Here is a 15,736-nt window from a genome sequence, read left to right on the forward strand (position 1 = left end):
GGACGCTTTAAGCTTTAAAGAAAAGATCTGATCATTTTTGTTTTGTCATGTCTTAATGCACTGGGTTCCTCATTATCACATCGCTGACCTTCCAGGTGTTTCTGAAAGGAGTAAAGCAGATGTTTTTTACACTTGACATCAGTGTCCGGCTGTCTTGAAACTCAATAACCAGACAAATACAAATCAAAAGTGGTCCAAAAGTGGTGAACCGGCGACAGGGTCATGGGAGGTCAAGGCTCACTGATACACGTGGGGAGCGATGGCTGGTCCGTGTGATCCGATCCAACAGACGAGCTACTGTTGCTCAAATTGCTGAAGATCTTAATACTGGTTTTGATAGAAAGGTGTCAGAATACACAGTGCAGGACGGGTCAGGGCTGTTTCGGCAGCACCAACACAATATTAGGGAGGTGGTCATAATGTTATGCCTGGCCAGTGTATAACATACTGCACCAGAATATTGCACCAGAGTGAATGAAGAATAACGTTATTGCACATTCGCTATTTGAAGGGAATAATTACTGGTCAGCTTATAAATTCTCACACGCTTTAATTAAATAAATAAATAAGAGGGATGATAAACATTGCATTTAGTTTTATTTCATCCTGCCCTGAATAAGCAGTTTCACATAACAGATGTTTACATACTGTACAGTTCATAGGACACAATAATAACCGAATCTACACAAATGAACCAGTTTAGATGTTCAAGTCTTAATCCTGTTTCTTGATACCTGGATCATCAACCAGCATTTTTATATCTTCTTGTTCATGATTTCTGTTCAGAAAATTCTCCAGCACGTTAGTTGTTTTTCTAGCATCTTCTGCGTATTTGATCCCTTTCCAACAGCGACTCCATCCTGAGATCCATCTTTTCACATGAGATGCTCAAGAAAGAGAGAGTCAGGGCAGGGGGAGGGGTTGGGTTTGGGGTGAAAACATTGGTGTAAATTGTTATTAATTTGCCTTCCCTGGAAAACAGTTTCTTACGTAGCTTCTGAAGGGCAGGATGAAATGAAACCTATAAGATCTTAAGAGAAAAAATTGTAAAAAAAAATTGTACGATTCCTCCCATTAACAACAAGATTCTTTACATTATCCTTCCTCGAGTGATCACGTTGTGCAGGACTCTCACTCACGCTGAAGGTAATCGTTCAGAGCGTCAATTTTTCACAAACAAATCCAGTGTTTCATTGACGCAGAAGCACCAAAACCTTTTCAGAAGCCACGGAAACGTCCACCAGCTTCATTCAAAAGCTGCTGGGTCACATGGTCTGATTTTTGTAAACTATCAGAAGCGTATAAATACGAAAGCGCGGACGTGAAGCCTGCGATAGAGCACTGGAAAACGTAAATGGTCGCAACCAAAAAGTAACAGTCCTCAAACTCTGTCCTTTCTTCCTCAGAGGAATAACAAGGCCGAGGACGAAGCTGAGGAGCTAAAAATCGTCGGCTAAACTTTACAGGACGAGGTTTTCGTCACATGCTACATTAGAAACTGTTTGAATAGTAATAATAAATACTAATCATGAACACGTTTCCCTTTATCTGTATTAATTAACATAGGTTAATCACCATTTAACCAGATAACTAGCTCTGTTATTTCATGACTTTCATAGCTAGCTTAGCTTACCCAGTAAGAGGGTTTCCGTTTCAACTGGGAGATTTTATTCACCCAGTAGACTAGCCAATGATTTTATATTTAGTCCGCTAATTATATCACATACAAATGCTTGTAAAATCATATCTAAAGGTAAGGAGCAGGGTGCAAAAACTTCGTCACATGAAAAAGGTGGACATTTACAGGAAGTAAAGATGGAGGAGGTCTCAGGTGTGTTTTTTAACCCACAGACTTCAACTGTTTCATGTGCAGTCATGCTACTCATGTGAGATCTTCCTTGTTTTGAGATCTGGACATCAAGTTTCTGATCCCAGGGAGGGTTAATGCCTTGACGTTTCAGGTAGGACTTTCTTCTAAGGTCTGTGTCTTGTTCAGGGAAACACTTGTCCCTCACACAGGAAATAAAAGCAAATATCTTAAAACTGCCTTTAAAATGAAGTCACAGATTTGGCTGGCGATCATTTTGTCCTTTCCAGCTCCACAGAGCTCTGTCCCTGCTACAAGTATATAAACTCTCTGTGCTGCTGTGAGGAGCCGTTATGCCGAGACGTCTCGTCGTCCTTGTCCCAGTCCTTTAGTCCCTCAGGTAGACTCGTGTCCTCGTCCAAGCTGCCGGTTTCCTCTACAAACTCCTCGTAGGTGCATTTCTCTACAAACGGCCTCGGGCCCAGCAGTTCCACCATGTCCGCTTTGTCCAGGACTTCGTTCTGCAGGAGACGCTTCCCCACCTGAGACAGAAATAGATGCTTACTCACTCACTGGAGCCATGTGCTAGAACCATTTCAAAACACACGATCTTCTTGGATGGCTGATTTTTGATTACACAGATTTGAATTGAATATGTTCTGATTGGTCAGAAAGTATTGATTAATTTTCCATGACAGCAGCTCTAAAAGTAGTGCAGCAGGAATAGCTAAAGTTATTGATGATCATCGTCATGGTTGCTATGGTAACAGGATGTTTTCTTTAACGGCTACTGTTAAATAAGTTGCTGAGAATCAGACGATACGAAACAAAAGCTAGCAGTTAGCTATACTATATTGCCAAAAGTTTTGGGACGTCTGCCTGTGTACATGATGTGTACATGAATGTAATATGGAGTTGCCCCGCCCTCTGCAGCTATAACAGCTTCAACTCTTCTGGGAAGGCTTTCCACAAGGTGTAGGAGTGTGTTTATGGGAATTTCTGACCATTCCTCTAGAAGTGCATTTGTAACAGACATTGCACAAGAAGGTGTGGCTGGCAGTCTCTGCTTTAGTTCATCCCAAAGGTGTTCTATGGGGTTGAGGTCAGGACTCTGTGCAGGCCAGTCAAGTTCCTCCACGTCAAACTCACTCATCCATGTCTTTATGGACCTTGCTTTGGAACAGGAAGGGGTCATCCTCAAACTGTTCCCATAAAGTTGGGAGCATGAAATTGTCCAAAATGTCTTGGTATGAAGCTGAAACATTAAGAGTTCCTTTCACTGAAACTAAGGGGCCGAGCCCAACCCCTGAATTCAATGATTTTAAGGAGTGTCCCAAAACATTTGGCAGTATAGTGTATAAGAGATGGCAGATGCACACCGGTAGGTTTTCAGATCACGTATTCAGAGATATTGTCATTATTAATGGAGAGAAGGATATCCTGGTCTTCTTACCTTCTCCACCAGCTCTCGTTTCTCGGTGATGAGCTGATGCGTTCTCTCGAAGGCTTTGCTGATGAGTGACCTCACTTCCTGGTCTATGAGCTCTGCAGTGGCCTCGCTGTAAGGCTTCTCTAACACTGGCTCGCCTTGCTGCGGCAAATCGAACGCCATCTGACCAACTGACTCGCTCATCCCGAACTGCATGATCTGTGGGGAAAAAAAACCCAGTGCTGCAGGAAAAACCCTCCACTTCTAGGAGCCGAGCGAGCGAAAGGAGTAGTTACCTGAGCGTACGCAGACTGGGTGACTTTTCTCAGATCGTCCTGAGCGCCCGTGGTGATCCTGCCGAAAAACACCTGCTCCGCCACGCGCCCTCCGAGCATCACACACATCCTGTCGAAGAGCTGCTCACGTGTGAACAAATACTGCTCCTTCGGCTGGTACTGTACATAGCCCAGGCCTTTACCTCGAGGAATGATGGACAACTGCACAATGAGATGAACGAGAGAGTAGATGAATTTTCTCCGAAGGTGTGGATTGATAACAGCAGCTCTGACAGAAGTTCGGCTATAACTCAAATCACTGTAGTTATTCCCTTGCTGTTGTTTTTATAGCAACGTTATCGTTTCTGTAGCAACAGCTTATTGGCAGGGACTTCACTGGACGATCTTTTAATGAACATCATGAAGTCTGTGTTTACCTTCAGCAGAGGGTCTGCGTGTTCCAGAAACCAGCCTACGACTGCATGGCCGGCCTCGTGGTAAGCGACGGTGGTTTTTTCGGCAGGCTGCAGAACCCTCGTCTTCTTTTCCAGACCTCCGATCACCCTCTCGACGGCTTGCTCGAAGTGTGTGGAGGTCACAGCCGGGCTGAGGTGCCGTGCTGCGATGAGAGCTGCTTCGTTACAGACGTTGGCAATATCGGCCCCTGAAAACAGACGTTTATACTCGTAAAGCGATCCTAGATGTTTTATACATTCATTACTAAAAATATTGGCACCTTCATAATATGCTTAAACACACTGATAGACAATAATAATTATTTTAGAGAAAATACTCTTAATTAAAAAAGAGTTTCTGAATTTTTAAGAATTGTGAATAATTCTATTATTATTATTATTATTATTATTATTATTATAAGTGTGCCAATAAATCTAGAATTAAATGTATTAAATAGGAATAGTTATATTTATGAATAAACCTTATAATTAAATAATACAAGCAAAATAAATATATAATACTTATTGATACTGCAGTTAAGAATATGTTTCAATCATAGAAATTTTTTTCAAAATTATATATTAAAATATAAGCAAGTTCTTCTCTGCCTTTTTATAATCCATTTTTATATTTAGAAATATTTCACTTTGTATTTAAAAGCTTCTCTGCTTTACAGAATTTCTTCATGTTGAAGTAAAACCTTTATTACACTCTTACACAGCTTATAAATATTTTTATGAATTAATTAGTGCAGTTTAATCGTGAAGAATGATGAGCTCTTATTAAAGATACATTTTCTTCTTCTTCAGATAACATGACCTTGTATTTGTGAAACTCGAACATATTCTTTCCAGATTTTTCTTTCATACGGATGAAAATGAAAATCTTCATGACGACATGGAAATTGTGGTTTGTTTGATATTTTTTTGTTGTTGTTGTTGTTGTTTATGGATCTCCGTCGTACTTATGTTTACAGTTAATTTAATAATATAAAAGCGGCTCGCTTCAGACAAAACCCTGAATAATGCTTTATAACCGGTTATAAATGACTCGTGAGGATCGCTATGTGTATTGTAATAAAGATTTTTTTTTTTTTTTAAATAAACAATTCTGTTTTCTGAAGCCGATTCAGTAAATTATGCTTTATACTTTAGTTCCAAAGCTAGTAATAAAATAAAGTTAAAAAAATAAGAAATAAATATTACAATAGCAAAGAGTTAAATTCTATGAATACATTATAATAAGAAATAAATTTAATTAAAAAAATTATATAATATTTTTTATTATAAGAGCACAAAAAACTGTATAAATATATTCAAAATATATAAATAAATAGAAAACAATTTTTAAAAATCCTGTGGCATGTGGAATAAATAAAAGCTCTGCGATTTTTTTCTTACCTGTGAAGCCAGGTGTGAGCGCAGCCAGTTTTCTGGCCAGATTATCTGAGGTCAAACTGGAATCCAGCTTCAGTGGCCTCATGTGCACTTTAAAGATCGAAGCCCTGCCTTTAATATCAGGCGGTCCTGTGTCGGAAAGACAGACGGCGAGGCAGAGGCAGAGGAGGAGGAGGATAAGTGGAGAGAGAAAAAGAAAAGAAGGGAGGGAGGGAATGTTATACCACCCAGATGAAGATGATGAGAAGCATTTGCTCCGAAGCCCACAAGAGCTCCAGTGTTTACAAAACTCCTCCAGGAATAGCAGATGTACTTTCACTACCTCCCGCACTCTCCCTTTATTCTCTCACACACTCTCCCTCCATTTTCCATGTCCGTAACAGGAATGTTCCACTGAGCCAGCTGTGCTAAAGTGGGGAAAAGCTCTCTGCAACGAGAGATAAATGAGTTCCAACACCACGACAGCAATCCCGGCTGACATAATACAGCTGTGGCGCATTGCTTCTTCAATCAGATGAACATGGATTGGGGGGGGGGGGGTGTACACGTTTGCCAGGAAAACTCACACACAATGCACGAGTGTTTCTAGGGGAAGCCAAAAGTTATTACTGTCTTTATAAACGTATCGAAAGCAAGGCGTCGCTTCCAGAAACAAGGCTTGCAAAATCCGAAACTCGGGCCAGAGTTAAATAAGGCAAATCCCACCAATGCAAAAAAGCATATTAGAAATACATAAGCCAATCTCGGACAGACTGAAGTCATGGAAAAATTTTAAAACCCATAATCAGTCAAGTTTCTGAAAAAATGCAATCAGTCATGGCTTGGAAAAAAAAATAAAAAAAATTTTTTAAATATACCCAGGCTTCATTTTTTACTTTCTTAAATTACATTATATTTATATTTTAACTGTAATGCTTTGTATTATATCTTTTTTCTTTCCATATTAAATTTTATTTAATTTCTATGTATTTAATTATTCTTCAAAATCCTTACTATTATCCTCTATCAGCTGTTTACCGTTTATTTATTTTTAAACTTATTTAATATTTCCTCATGTAAACTCTCAGAAAACTTCTAAAAGTGTGTTCACAATTTACAGAAGGATTCATTTTACGAAAATGGACTTTTTAATGTAAAAATAAAACAAAACATTACAGTTTAAGTGTACTGTAACTTTCTCTAAAATTAATAAAAAAGAAAAAAAAGAAGATTTTCATGTAAGAGAAAATGACAATAAGGTAATAATACGCCAGCAACCACTTATATTCAACACTGGATCGGATTGAACTCTAGATCATTTGTTCACACAGTTGTCATGGTAACTGATCTGGATTTTTTTAGTGAATGCTTGTACATAGAACCCAAAAATCTGTGTGTATGTGATGAAGTACAGTATTTTATCCGGCCAAACCGTGCTTTTGAAACCAGGCTCTAGTGTAAGAAGATAAGAGAACAAACTCATACCGATGTAAATATGCCTGTCGAATCGCCCGGGTCTCAAAAGCGCCGGATCTAAAACATCCACACGATTCGTAGCAGCCAGAACCACCACATTAATGCTGCTGTTAAAGCCTGGAGAATAAACAAAACAGCAGTCATATGACTATCACTGATAGTCACACAGACAGACAGACAGACAGACAGATAGAACGAGTTTATAATCATGTCCTGTAGATGACTTGAAAAAGGATTAGAAATGAATTAAAGAAGAAACTATAGAAGAGTTTAAATAAGAAAATAATTTTTTAAAAAAAGAAAGAGAATAGAGTGTACGAATTTAAAGATTGAAAAATAGAAAAAATTAACAGAGGAGAACAGGAAAGATAATCTGAATAGAAGGGAGGAAGGAAGGAAGGGAGGGAAGGAAGAGAGGAAGGGAGTTAGGGAAGGAAGGAAGGAAGGAAGGAAGGAAGGAAGGAAGGAAGGAAGGAAGGAAGGAAGAGAGTAAGGAAGGAAGGGAGTAAGGAAGTATAGAATAGAATTGAGAAATTTAAATAAAGAAATGGAATAAAATAGAACAGAGCAAAAAAGAGGATTAATAGAACAAAGAAAGAAATAAAAGAAAATAGAATCAGATCATATGAATCAAGAAAGAGAACAAAAATATATAAGCATAAATAAAAAACAGAATAAAACAGAACAGAAACTGTTTTGTTTAGATAAAGAGAATAGAATAATGGATTTGAATGTAATGAGCAAAGAAACAGAATACAATTGTTGAAATAAAGGGACAGAACAGAAAGTTAAAAAAATAAAAACAATCATCAGATCTCGTGAGGTGCAGATGAACAGACAGCTCAAACCTACCGTCCATTTCCACCAGCAGCTGGTTAAGCGTGTTCTCCTGCTCACTCTGCCCACCAAAGTGCCCTTGGCCCCTCTTCCTGCCCATTGCATCAATCTCATCAATGAAGAGGATACAGGGGGCGTGTCTTCTGGCCAGCGCAAACGTGTCCCTCACCTACAGAGTTTCAACAAACACGGTAATGAGAAGAGAGATCAGTTAAAGCTGACACTGGGAAAAGGCTTGGAGAAGACAACATACTCCATGAGGTGCCAAAATATTGGCACCCTTGTCCTGATGGATTATAGTATCACAAAGGTGAAGTGTTCTTTATGGAAGGAGTCTCCAGTGTCAGTGATTTTCAATGCCAAAGTTTTGTCACACTGCTCCTAGAACATCATGTCTGTAGATGGCTGCTGCACCTTCACACAGCTCTTATAAAATCCTGAATCAAAGTTGTTCTCAAACACCTGAAGTTGTTTTAGAGAACGATGAACTGCTATGATTGACTTCTGCTATGTTTATGAGGAGTTAAATACTTAGTAAAAGGCTTTGTTAGTATAAAAGAGTATAGCTCTCACCCGGGCTGCTCCTACACCAACGAACATCTCCTGAAACTCGGAGCCGTTGACTGTTATGAAGGGAACTCCAGCTTCGCCTGCAGTCGCTTTGGCCAGCAGAGTCTTTCCAGTTCCAGGTGGACCGGATAATACAGCACCCTGTAAGAACACCATCAGGTACATCAGCGGTAATGAAGACGGAGAAGATACACCGATCAGCCATAACATTATGACCAGACAGAGGTGAAGTGAATAAGACTTATTAACTCCTCATCATGGCACCTGTTAGTGGGTGGGATATATTAGGCAGCAAGTCAACATTTTGTCCTCAAAGTTGATGTGTTAGAAGCAGGAAAAATGGGCAAGCGTAAGGATTTGAGCGAGTGACGAAGGGCCAAATTGTGATGGCTAGACCACTGGATCAGAGCATCTCCAAAACTGCAGCTCTTGTGGGGTGTTCCCGGTCTGCAGTGGTCAGTATCTACCAAATGTATCATTTAAGTCCTGTAAGGCCCATGGAGGCCCCACCTCACAACTTACAGGACTTAAAGGATCTGCTGCTAACATATTGGTGCCAGATACCACAGCACACCTTCAGGGATCTAGTGGAGTCCATGCCTTGATGGGTCAGGCAGCAAAACGGGGAGCAACACAATATTCAGCAGGTGGTCATAATGTTATGCCTGATCCATGTAAACTAAACTACTGTTAAACCCAGATTATAAAACGGAGAGATCTGGTCCTTGATTCTGATAGCATGGATTAACGGTTGATAGTGACAGAAGATAATAAGGAGACACACTGGAATTAATGAGAGAGAAATTGAAGAGCTGCATATTACTTTTGTTATGCTGGTATATAACACCAGTTTCAGGAAGAAAAAACCCGACTAAGTAACCAGCTTTTAATCAACAGCCGTGTTTTCTATTAAATATACATTACAGTTTGGCAGTAATAACTTGCAGTAATAAACTTAAGGTGGTTTTAGGCACACGGTAATGGCCTTTCTAAAATCTCTGTATAAACCACGGCTTTTTAGCTTTCTACTTCTCCCTGTTTTTTGTCCATTATATTGCTTATTTTGCTTACATTGCACTGATTTTCTAGTTTTACGAAACATGCATCTGCACACCACATCCTCCAGAGAGCTTCTCTGACTTGATGGGAAACAGATACAGGTATTCCCCCCAAAGAAAAACATAGACATAGCTGACACACGGTAAATAAAACGTGGAAGGAAAGTCGAAAGCTCTTGACGTACCGATCTCAAAGCAACACACATCATCTCAAACACAAACACAAAACCCGTCGTTACACATTATACCTTTGGGATTTTGGCACCGAGTTCCTGGTACTGTTTGGGCTTCTTCAGGAAATTGACAAACTCTAAAATCTCCAGCTTGGCTTCCTCACAGCCAGCAACGTCCTTCAGTCTGACGGTGATGCTGTCTCTGATCATCTTCGCTTTGGACTCGGTCATTCTGAAGATATTGTTTCCTCTTCCACGCTGCCATCCTCCAGGCTTCCACTGCCTGGAGCTGAACGCCAGGAAACCGAGCAGCGCGACGAACGGGAGCAAGATCATGAAGAAAGACCTGCACAAGTTGAGGGGATGAAAACTTTGACTTTAAAGATGACTTTAGCAAAATAACAGGCTAGAGTGATACAAGTCTGTCAGGTTAGTGAAGACGTTACAGCATGCTGTGTTCAATACTTCAAATGAAATGACGAGAATGTTATTTGTAAAAACAAACGCAAGATCTCGTCAAATGTGTGCTTAGATTGTTAGCACACAACTACTATAAATACTATCCAAAAATCACTATCCAATTAACAATTAATTATAATTTACACTGACCAGGCATAACATTATGACTGCCTGCCTAATATTGTATTGGTCCCTCTTTGGCTGCTCAAACAGCCCTGACCCGTCCTGCACTGTGTATTCTGACACCTTTCTATCAGAACCAGCATTAACCTCTTCAGCAATTTGAGCAACAGTAGCTCGTCTGTTGGATCGGATCACACGGGCCAGCCTTTGCTCCCCACGTGCATCAATGAGCCTTGACCGCCCATGACCCTGTCGCCGGTTCATCACTGTTCCTTCCTTGGACCACTGTTGATAGATACTGACCACTGCAGACCGGGAACACCCCACAAGAGCTGCAGTTTTGGAGATGCTCTGATCCAGTGGTCTAGCCATCACAATTTGGCCCTTCATCAAACTCGCTCAAATCCTTACGCTTGTCCAATTTTTCCTGCTTCTAACATCAACTTTGAGGACAAAATGTTCACTTACTGCCTAATATATCCCACCCACTAACAGGTGCCATGATGAGGAGATCATCAGTCTTATTCACGGCACCTCTCAGTGCTCATAATGTTATGCCTGATCGGTGTATATTGAATATTTGAAATTCTCAAATCTGATTGGTCAGAATTTTTAACAGCAGCAGACAGTAGTTTGGTTGCAAATCATAGGTTGGCTGGACGTTTCCACTGGTGAGGAGATGTTTATTTAACATTAACGGAAGGAGACTCTAATGTCAGTGCTTTGTAATAGACTCCAGTGTAACTAAAAATGGATAAAAAGGGCACTGTATCAATATTAAATAAAATCTATATATGTAATTGTGCTGTGATCTAAAAGGAATATAACACTTTTGAGTAGTGCTGTTATTGGAAATAAATCATCAATGACTCGGTTTCATGTCATGACCCACCCCACTACTGGGAAGCTAAAAGATATCGACTGACAAGCAGATTTACTGCAGTGTGCCGAAGGCTGCGTCTCAATCATCTCCTAGTTCGGTAGTCAGGGTGCTGATCAGGAAGTCGGCCATTTTAATTCTGTGAATAAGGACGACAAGCTGATTGAGATGCGGTCTAATAAAGTGTTAAGTGTGCCAGACTCACCAGTCACTCTCAGTGCTGTACAGCACCGGCACCTTGTGTGGATCTTCCAAACCCAGCTCTCGTTCTGCTTGCTCCAAATTCCTCTCGAATGTGTCCACAGTACCGATATTAAACCAAACATAACTCTGCAGGATAAAAATAGATATTCGAGTTGAAAGGATGCAAAAGATGTGGGTAACGGTCCATCTGGATTATGTTATAGTGTGATTTAACATTATGTTTACACAAGACAATTTGAAGAGAAACGGTGTGACTCCAGACTCGGATTTCCATATTGTTTTAACTTAAATTGAATTGATGTACACATCGCAGTAGTTGCTCCATTATAATACTATGAATATTATATACACTATATTGCCAAAAGTTTTGGGACATCTGCCTTTACACGCACATGAATGTAATATAGGAGTTGTCCCGCCCTTTGCAGCTATAACAGCTTCAGCTCTTCTGGGAAGGCCTTCCACAAGGTTTAGGAGTGTGTTTATGGGAATTTTTGACCATTCCTCTAGAAGCACATTTGTGAGGTCAGGCACTGATGTTGGATGAGAAGGTCTGGCTCACAGTCTCCGCTCTAATTCATCCCAAAGGTGTTCTGTGGGGTTGAGGTCAGGACTCTGTGCAGGCCAGTCAAGTTCCTCCACACCAAACTCACTCATCCATGTCTTTATGGACCTTGCTTTGGTCACTGGTGTGCAGTCATGTTGGAACAGGAAGGGGTCATCCCCAAACTGTTCCCACAAAGAGCATGAAATTGTCCAAAATGTCTTGGTATGAAGCTGAAGCATTAAGAGTTCCTTTCACTGGAACTAAGGGGCCGAGTCCAACCCCTGAAAAACAACACCTGAATCCAATGATCTCGAGGGGTGTCCCAAAACTTTTGGCAATATAGATTTTATTGTGTCCTGGAGGTTCACAAACTTTTACACACACATTTATTTATTTGTTTTTATCAATACATCCAGTATGACAGTAGAACAGTGATTTGCTTCTGTATAAAAAGACTGGACCACTCACCACCTCTGAGGTGTTGACGTCGCGAGCAGGAATCACTCGGACGTACTGTTTATTAACCACTTCTAGCCTCTGGACCTGCACAAAAACCATTAAACTGCCCTCATAATCCAGCAATAAAGCAAATGTCTTGCAAATGTGTTGCTGTGGCTCAATTCCTGTTATACAGTTAGCCCCAAAATTATTGGCACCCTTGATTGAAAAATGATTACAAACTGAATAAAGTTATATAAGATAATTAAGACATTTAAGCTTTTATGAGCTTAAACATATTGTACACACATGGATATGCTGTATAGCCTTAAACTGACTAAATGTAGTGGGGTTTTGGTTGTTTCCTAAGTATTTGCACCCCTGCAATGAATATTTGGTGAATCCTCAACCTTGGGTATAATAACAGCACAACTGTGTCAAGATGAATCAAATATGTTCAGGGGTGCCAATATTTTTTGCACTACACAAAATAAAAGAAGCTATGAGAAGGATTTCTTTCCAAAATATATTCCTGCAGCATGTCTATTAGTTTAAAATCTTTCACATATTCCATGAAATCTTTGAAGAGCGAATCGTCTCTTACCAGGCCTCGAGCGAGGTAGAAATTAACAAACTCCCTCCACGATATCTCTCTTCCTCCATCTCGGAAGTATAAATACAGAAAAGTCGCCAGCATCCCAGTTCCTGCAAAGAGGACGTTCCAGAAATGCTTCTCATCCCACGGGACGTCTCTCTGTTACATAATCAGAAGGTTGAAGCTTTATCAGATTTGTTTGTTCAAAAAACAGGAAGTTTGCTAAGAGCCTCTAAGCTGTAAAACATCTCCCCATGTCTCTTTCTATTCCCTGCCAACATCATGTAAATCTTCATCATCATCATCATCATCATCTGCATGTTAATCCATAGCATTTGATTTGTGTAGAAATCAAATATGCTTTATTATTTAGGATTTATACAAGAAGGAAGACTAGCGTGAGCTTGCATTCCACATCAACAAATACTCATTCATAACCAGTCCTCCTTATTGCGCAGTAAAGTCAGCTAACCACGATAAAAACAGCAATATTTACTCGTAGGATGCGAGACCACCGTCTGCCATCTTCCTTCTTCTCACCACCGCCTGTTCCTGCTCCATCTCTGCTTCTTTGGGATTCCGGCTCACCGGATTTCTCTGCGGAGTCAGAATCCGATTCAGTTTCCACATACAACTTGCTTCCTTTCACACAACAATGTTAAAGAAGAATGAATAATTATCAGTATGTACAAGACAAAGAGGCATAAAGCACTTTGGAGGTGTGCTGTTATAGGAAAATAATCAACAACAGAGTGTTGTGATGAAGCACGGTTACTCCTATCACCTAGAAGTTGATTATTTTCCAATAACTACAAGTGCTTTATTCCTCTTATACCTCAGCTATATAGAATTACAATATTTTAAAGTATTAATGGATGTATTTATCCATTTTAGTTACATTAAATGGTTATGAAACGTCCATAAAGCAAGACAGTTCCTCTTATGATTCATTACATCAGCTATAAACAATCATTTCTTTGCTACTTTTTCCCTTTCTTATGAATTAATGGGACAAATTCAGCTACGGAGAAACCACAAAACATAAAATCCTCAAGTCCTGAAGATGTCCAGTAACAGTAAGAAACAGTAATGGAAATTAACAAGCGTGTGAATACACAGATCAGGTATAACATTCTGAGCACTGAGAGGTGATGTGAATAAGACTGATGATCTCCTCATCATGGCACCTGTTAGTGGGTGGGATATATTAGGCAGCAAGTCAACATTTTGTCCTCAAAGTTGATGTGTTAGAAGCAGGAAAAATGGACAAGTGTAAGGATTTGAGCGAGTTTGACAAAGGGCCAGATTGTGATGGCTAGACCACTGGATCAGAGCATCTCCAAAACTGCAGCTCTTGTGGGGTGTTCCCGGTCTGCAGTGGTCAGTATCTATCAAAAGTGGTCCAAGGAAGGAACAGTGGTGAACCAGCGACAGGGTCATGGACGGCTAAGGCTCACTGATGCACGTGGGGAGAGAAGGCTGACCCGTGTGATCCGATCCAACAGACGAGCTACTGTTGCTCAAATCGCTGAAGAAGTTAATGCTGGTTCTGATAGAAAGGGGTCAGAATACACAGTGCAGGACGGGTCAGGGCAGCGAAAGGGGGACCAACACGATATTAGGCAGGTGGTCATAATGTTATGCCTGATCGGTATGAATGATCTTATCGATAGTATACAGTTTGTATTAAGCAAGTTTCAGACTGAATTACCTCTGGGTTCTGGAGCTGATCTCTTTGGAAAGAACTTCTCAAATCCTGTGTGAATTTAGAGTACATTTATAGACAGTGACATTAATGCAAGTGATTAAGATGTAAGATTTCTCAACATTAAAAAAAAAATACCTTTGGGAGGTTTGCTGGAGAAAACGCGTGAGTGTGACAGCAATAATTCAGTCGATCCTAATCTTAATGTCACATGATGCAATGAAAAGCTCTGTTAAGAAATGCAAGGTTTGGTTATTTTAAAGAAATCTTCTTATATTGTATTATGTATGAAAGTGAGCCGCTGCTTGCACAAATAACACACGTAAGCAGATAATGTCCAGGAAAATATATTATAAGATCGAAATCTGACAGGTTAATGAGTTAATTGAAGGTTTATTTGAAAGGTTAGTTAATTAATAGCATATATAGAGAAAGAGAGAGTGGAAACCCTGGGAAAGTGGGCGGAGCTTACGCCAAACAAAAACAAACCAAACTGCTTACCCTGAACTTTAGCACCGAATTCCAGCTAAACACGCTGTATCCTCTTCTCCAGCTCTGCCATCCTGACTTCCAGCACTTTCCACACATCAACCGAAATATGCTACTCATTTTACAGCAGCAGCAAAAAACAAAGTTTCCTCAAAAACTACGAGGAAACTGAAAAGGAGATAAAAGCAGCTGACTCGAGTCAACACCATGAGAGGGGGCGCCCCAGTGCTTGCCTGATGGAAAATACACAAACGTACACAAAGACACCGCCCAGCATTACAGCTACAACAGAAGGGCTGTTCGGGATTATTAACACTGCTTTACCGAAAGTTAAATACAATAAACACGTTTATATTTAGTATCCCTTGCAGCTATATTTCTTCGCAGGCAGATAAATAGATACCTGGGGATCATTTAGAAATGAACTGTGATTGGCTCACGGAGAGGTTTTGCCTGACCAATACGCGGCCATTTTAGCCGCCGTGGTGATCACGTTTTCGTCATGCCTCCGGCAACAGAAAGCAGATTTCATTAAAGTGTATTAACTCTTTAGTGTGTGAACAGTATTTCTGTAGAAAATGAAAACAAATGATCGTACTTGAAAAATGAACATGCTTGTCATTTCCTCTCAAAGAATTATACACTGCCCAGGCATAACATTATGACCACCTGCCTAATATTGTGTTGGTGCTGCCAAAACAGCCCTGACCCGTCATGTACTGTGTATTCTGACACCTTTCTATCATTAACTTCTTCAGCAATTTGAGCAACAGTAGCTCATCTGAGATCGGATCACACGGGCCAGTCTTCACTCCCCACGCGCATCAATGAGCCTTAGC

The 15,736-nt window shown here is 40.2% G+C and overlaps 1 protein-coding gene across 1 annotated transcript; it reads right to left on the reverse strand.

Moving 5' to 3' along the window:
• Positions 1-580: 580 nt before the first annotated feature.
• Positions 581-15,131, reverse strand: LOC131351925 (AFG3-like protein 1). The gene is made up of 16 exons (XM_058387662.1): positions 14,910-15,131; positions 14,547-14,637; positions 14,415-14,459; positions 13,200-13,300; positions 12,713-12,862; positions 12,139-12,213; positions 11,125-11,249; positions 9,533-9,803; positions 8,230-8,367; positions 7,672-7,825; positions 6,829-6,936; positions 5,368-5,493; positions 3,949-4,175; positions 3,533-3,733; positions 3,261-3,455; positions 581-2,349 (listed from the first exon to the last, which is right to left on the reverse strand). Exons 1-16 carry the CDS (start codon positions 15,015-15,017, stop codon positions 2,119-2,121), a joined length of 2,346 nt encoding a protein of 781 aa, XP_058243645.1. The 5' UTR covers positions 15,018-15,131; the 3' UTR covers positions 581-2,118.
• Between the last annotated feature and the right edge of the window lie 605 nt (positions 15,132-15,736).

Source organism: Hemibagrus wyckioides, linkage group LG04 (genome assembly GCF_019097595.1).
Source record: "Hemibagrus wyckioides isolate EC202008001 linkage group LG04, SWU_Hwy_1.0, whole genome shotgun sequence".
Classification (NCBI taxonomy): Eukaryota; Metazoa; Chordata; class Actinopteri; order Siluriformes; family Bagridae; genus Hemibagrus; species Hemibagrus wyckioides.

Coding starts and splice junctions, on each gene's coding strand:
- LOC131351925 (XM_058387662.1), bottom strand. CDS start 15,017: ATGAGTAGCATATTTCGGTTGATGTGTGGAAAGTGCTGGAAGTCAGGA. Junction 9,804..11,124: donor TACAGCACTGAGAGTGACTG/GTGAGTCTGGCA, acceptor CAACTTGTGCAG/GTCTTTCTTCATGATCTTGC. Junction 3,456..3,532: donor CCCAGTCTGCGTACGCTCAG/GTAACTACTCCT, acceptor TTTTCCCCACAG/ATCATGCAGTTCGGGATGAG.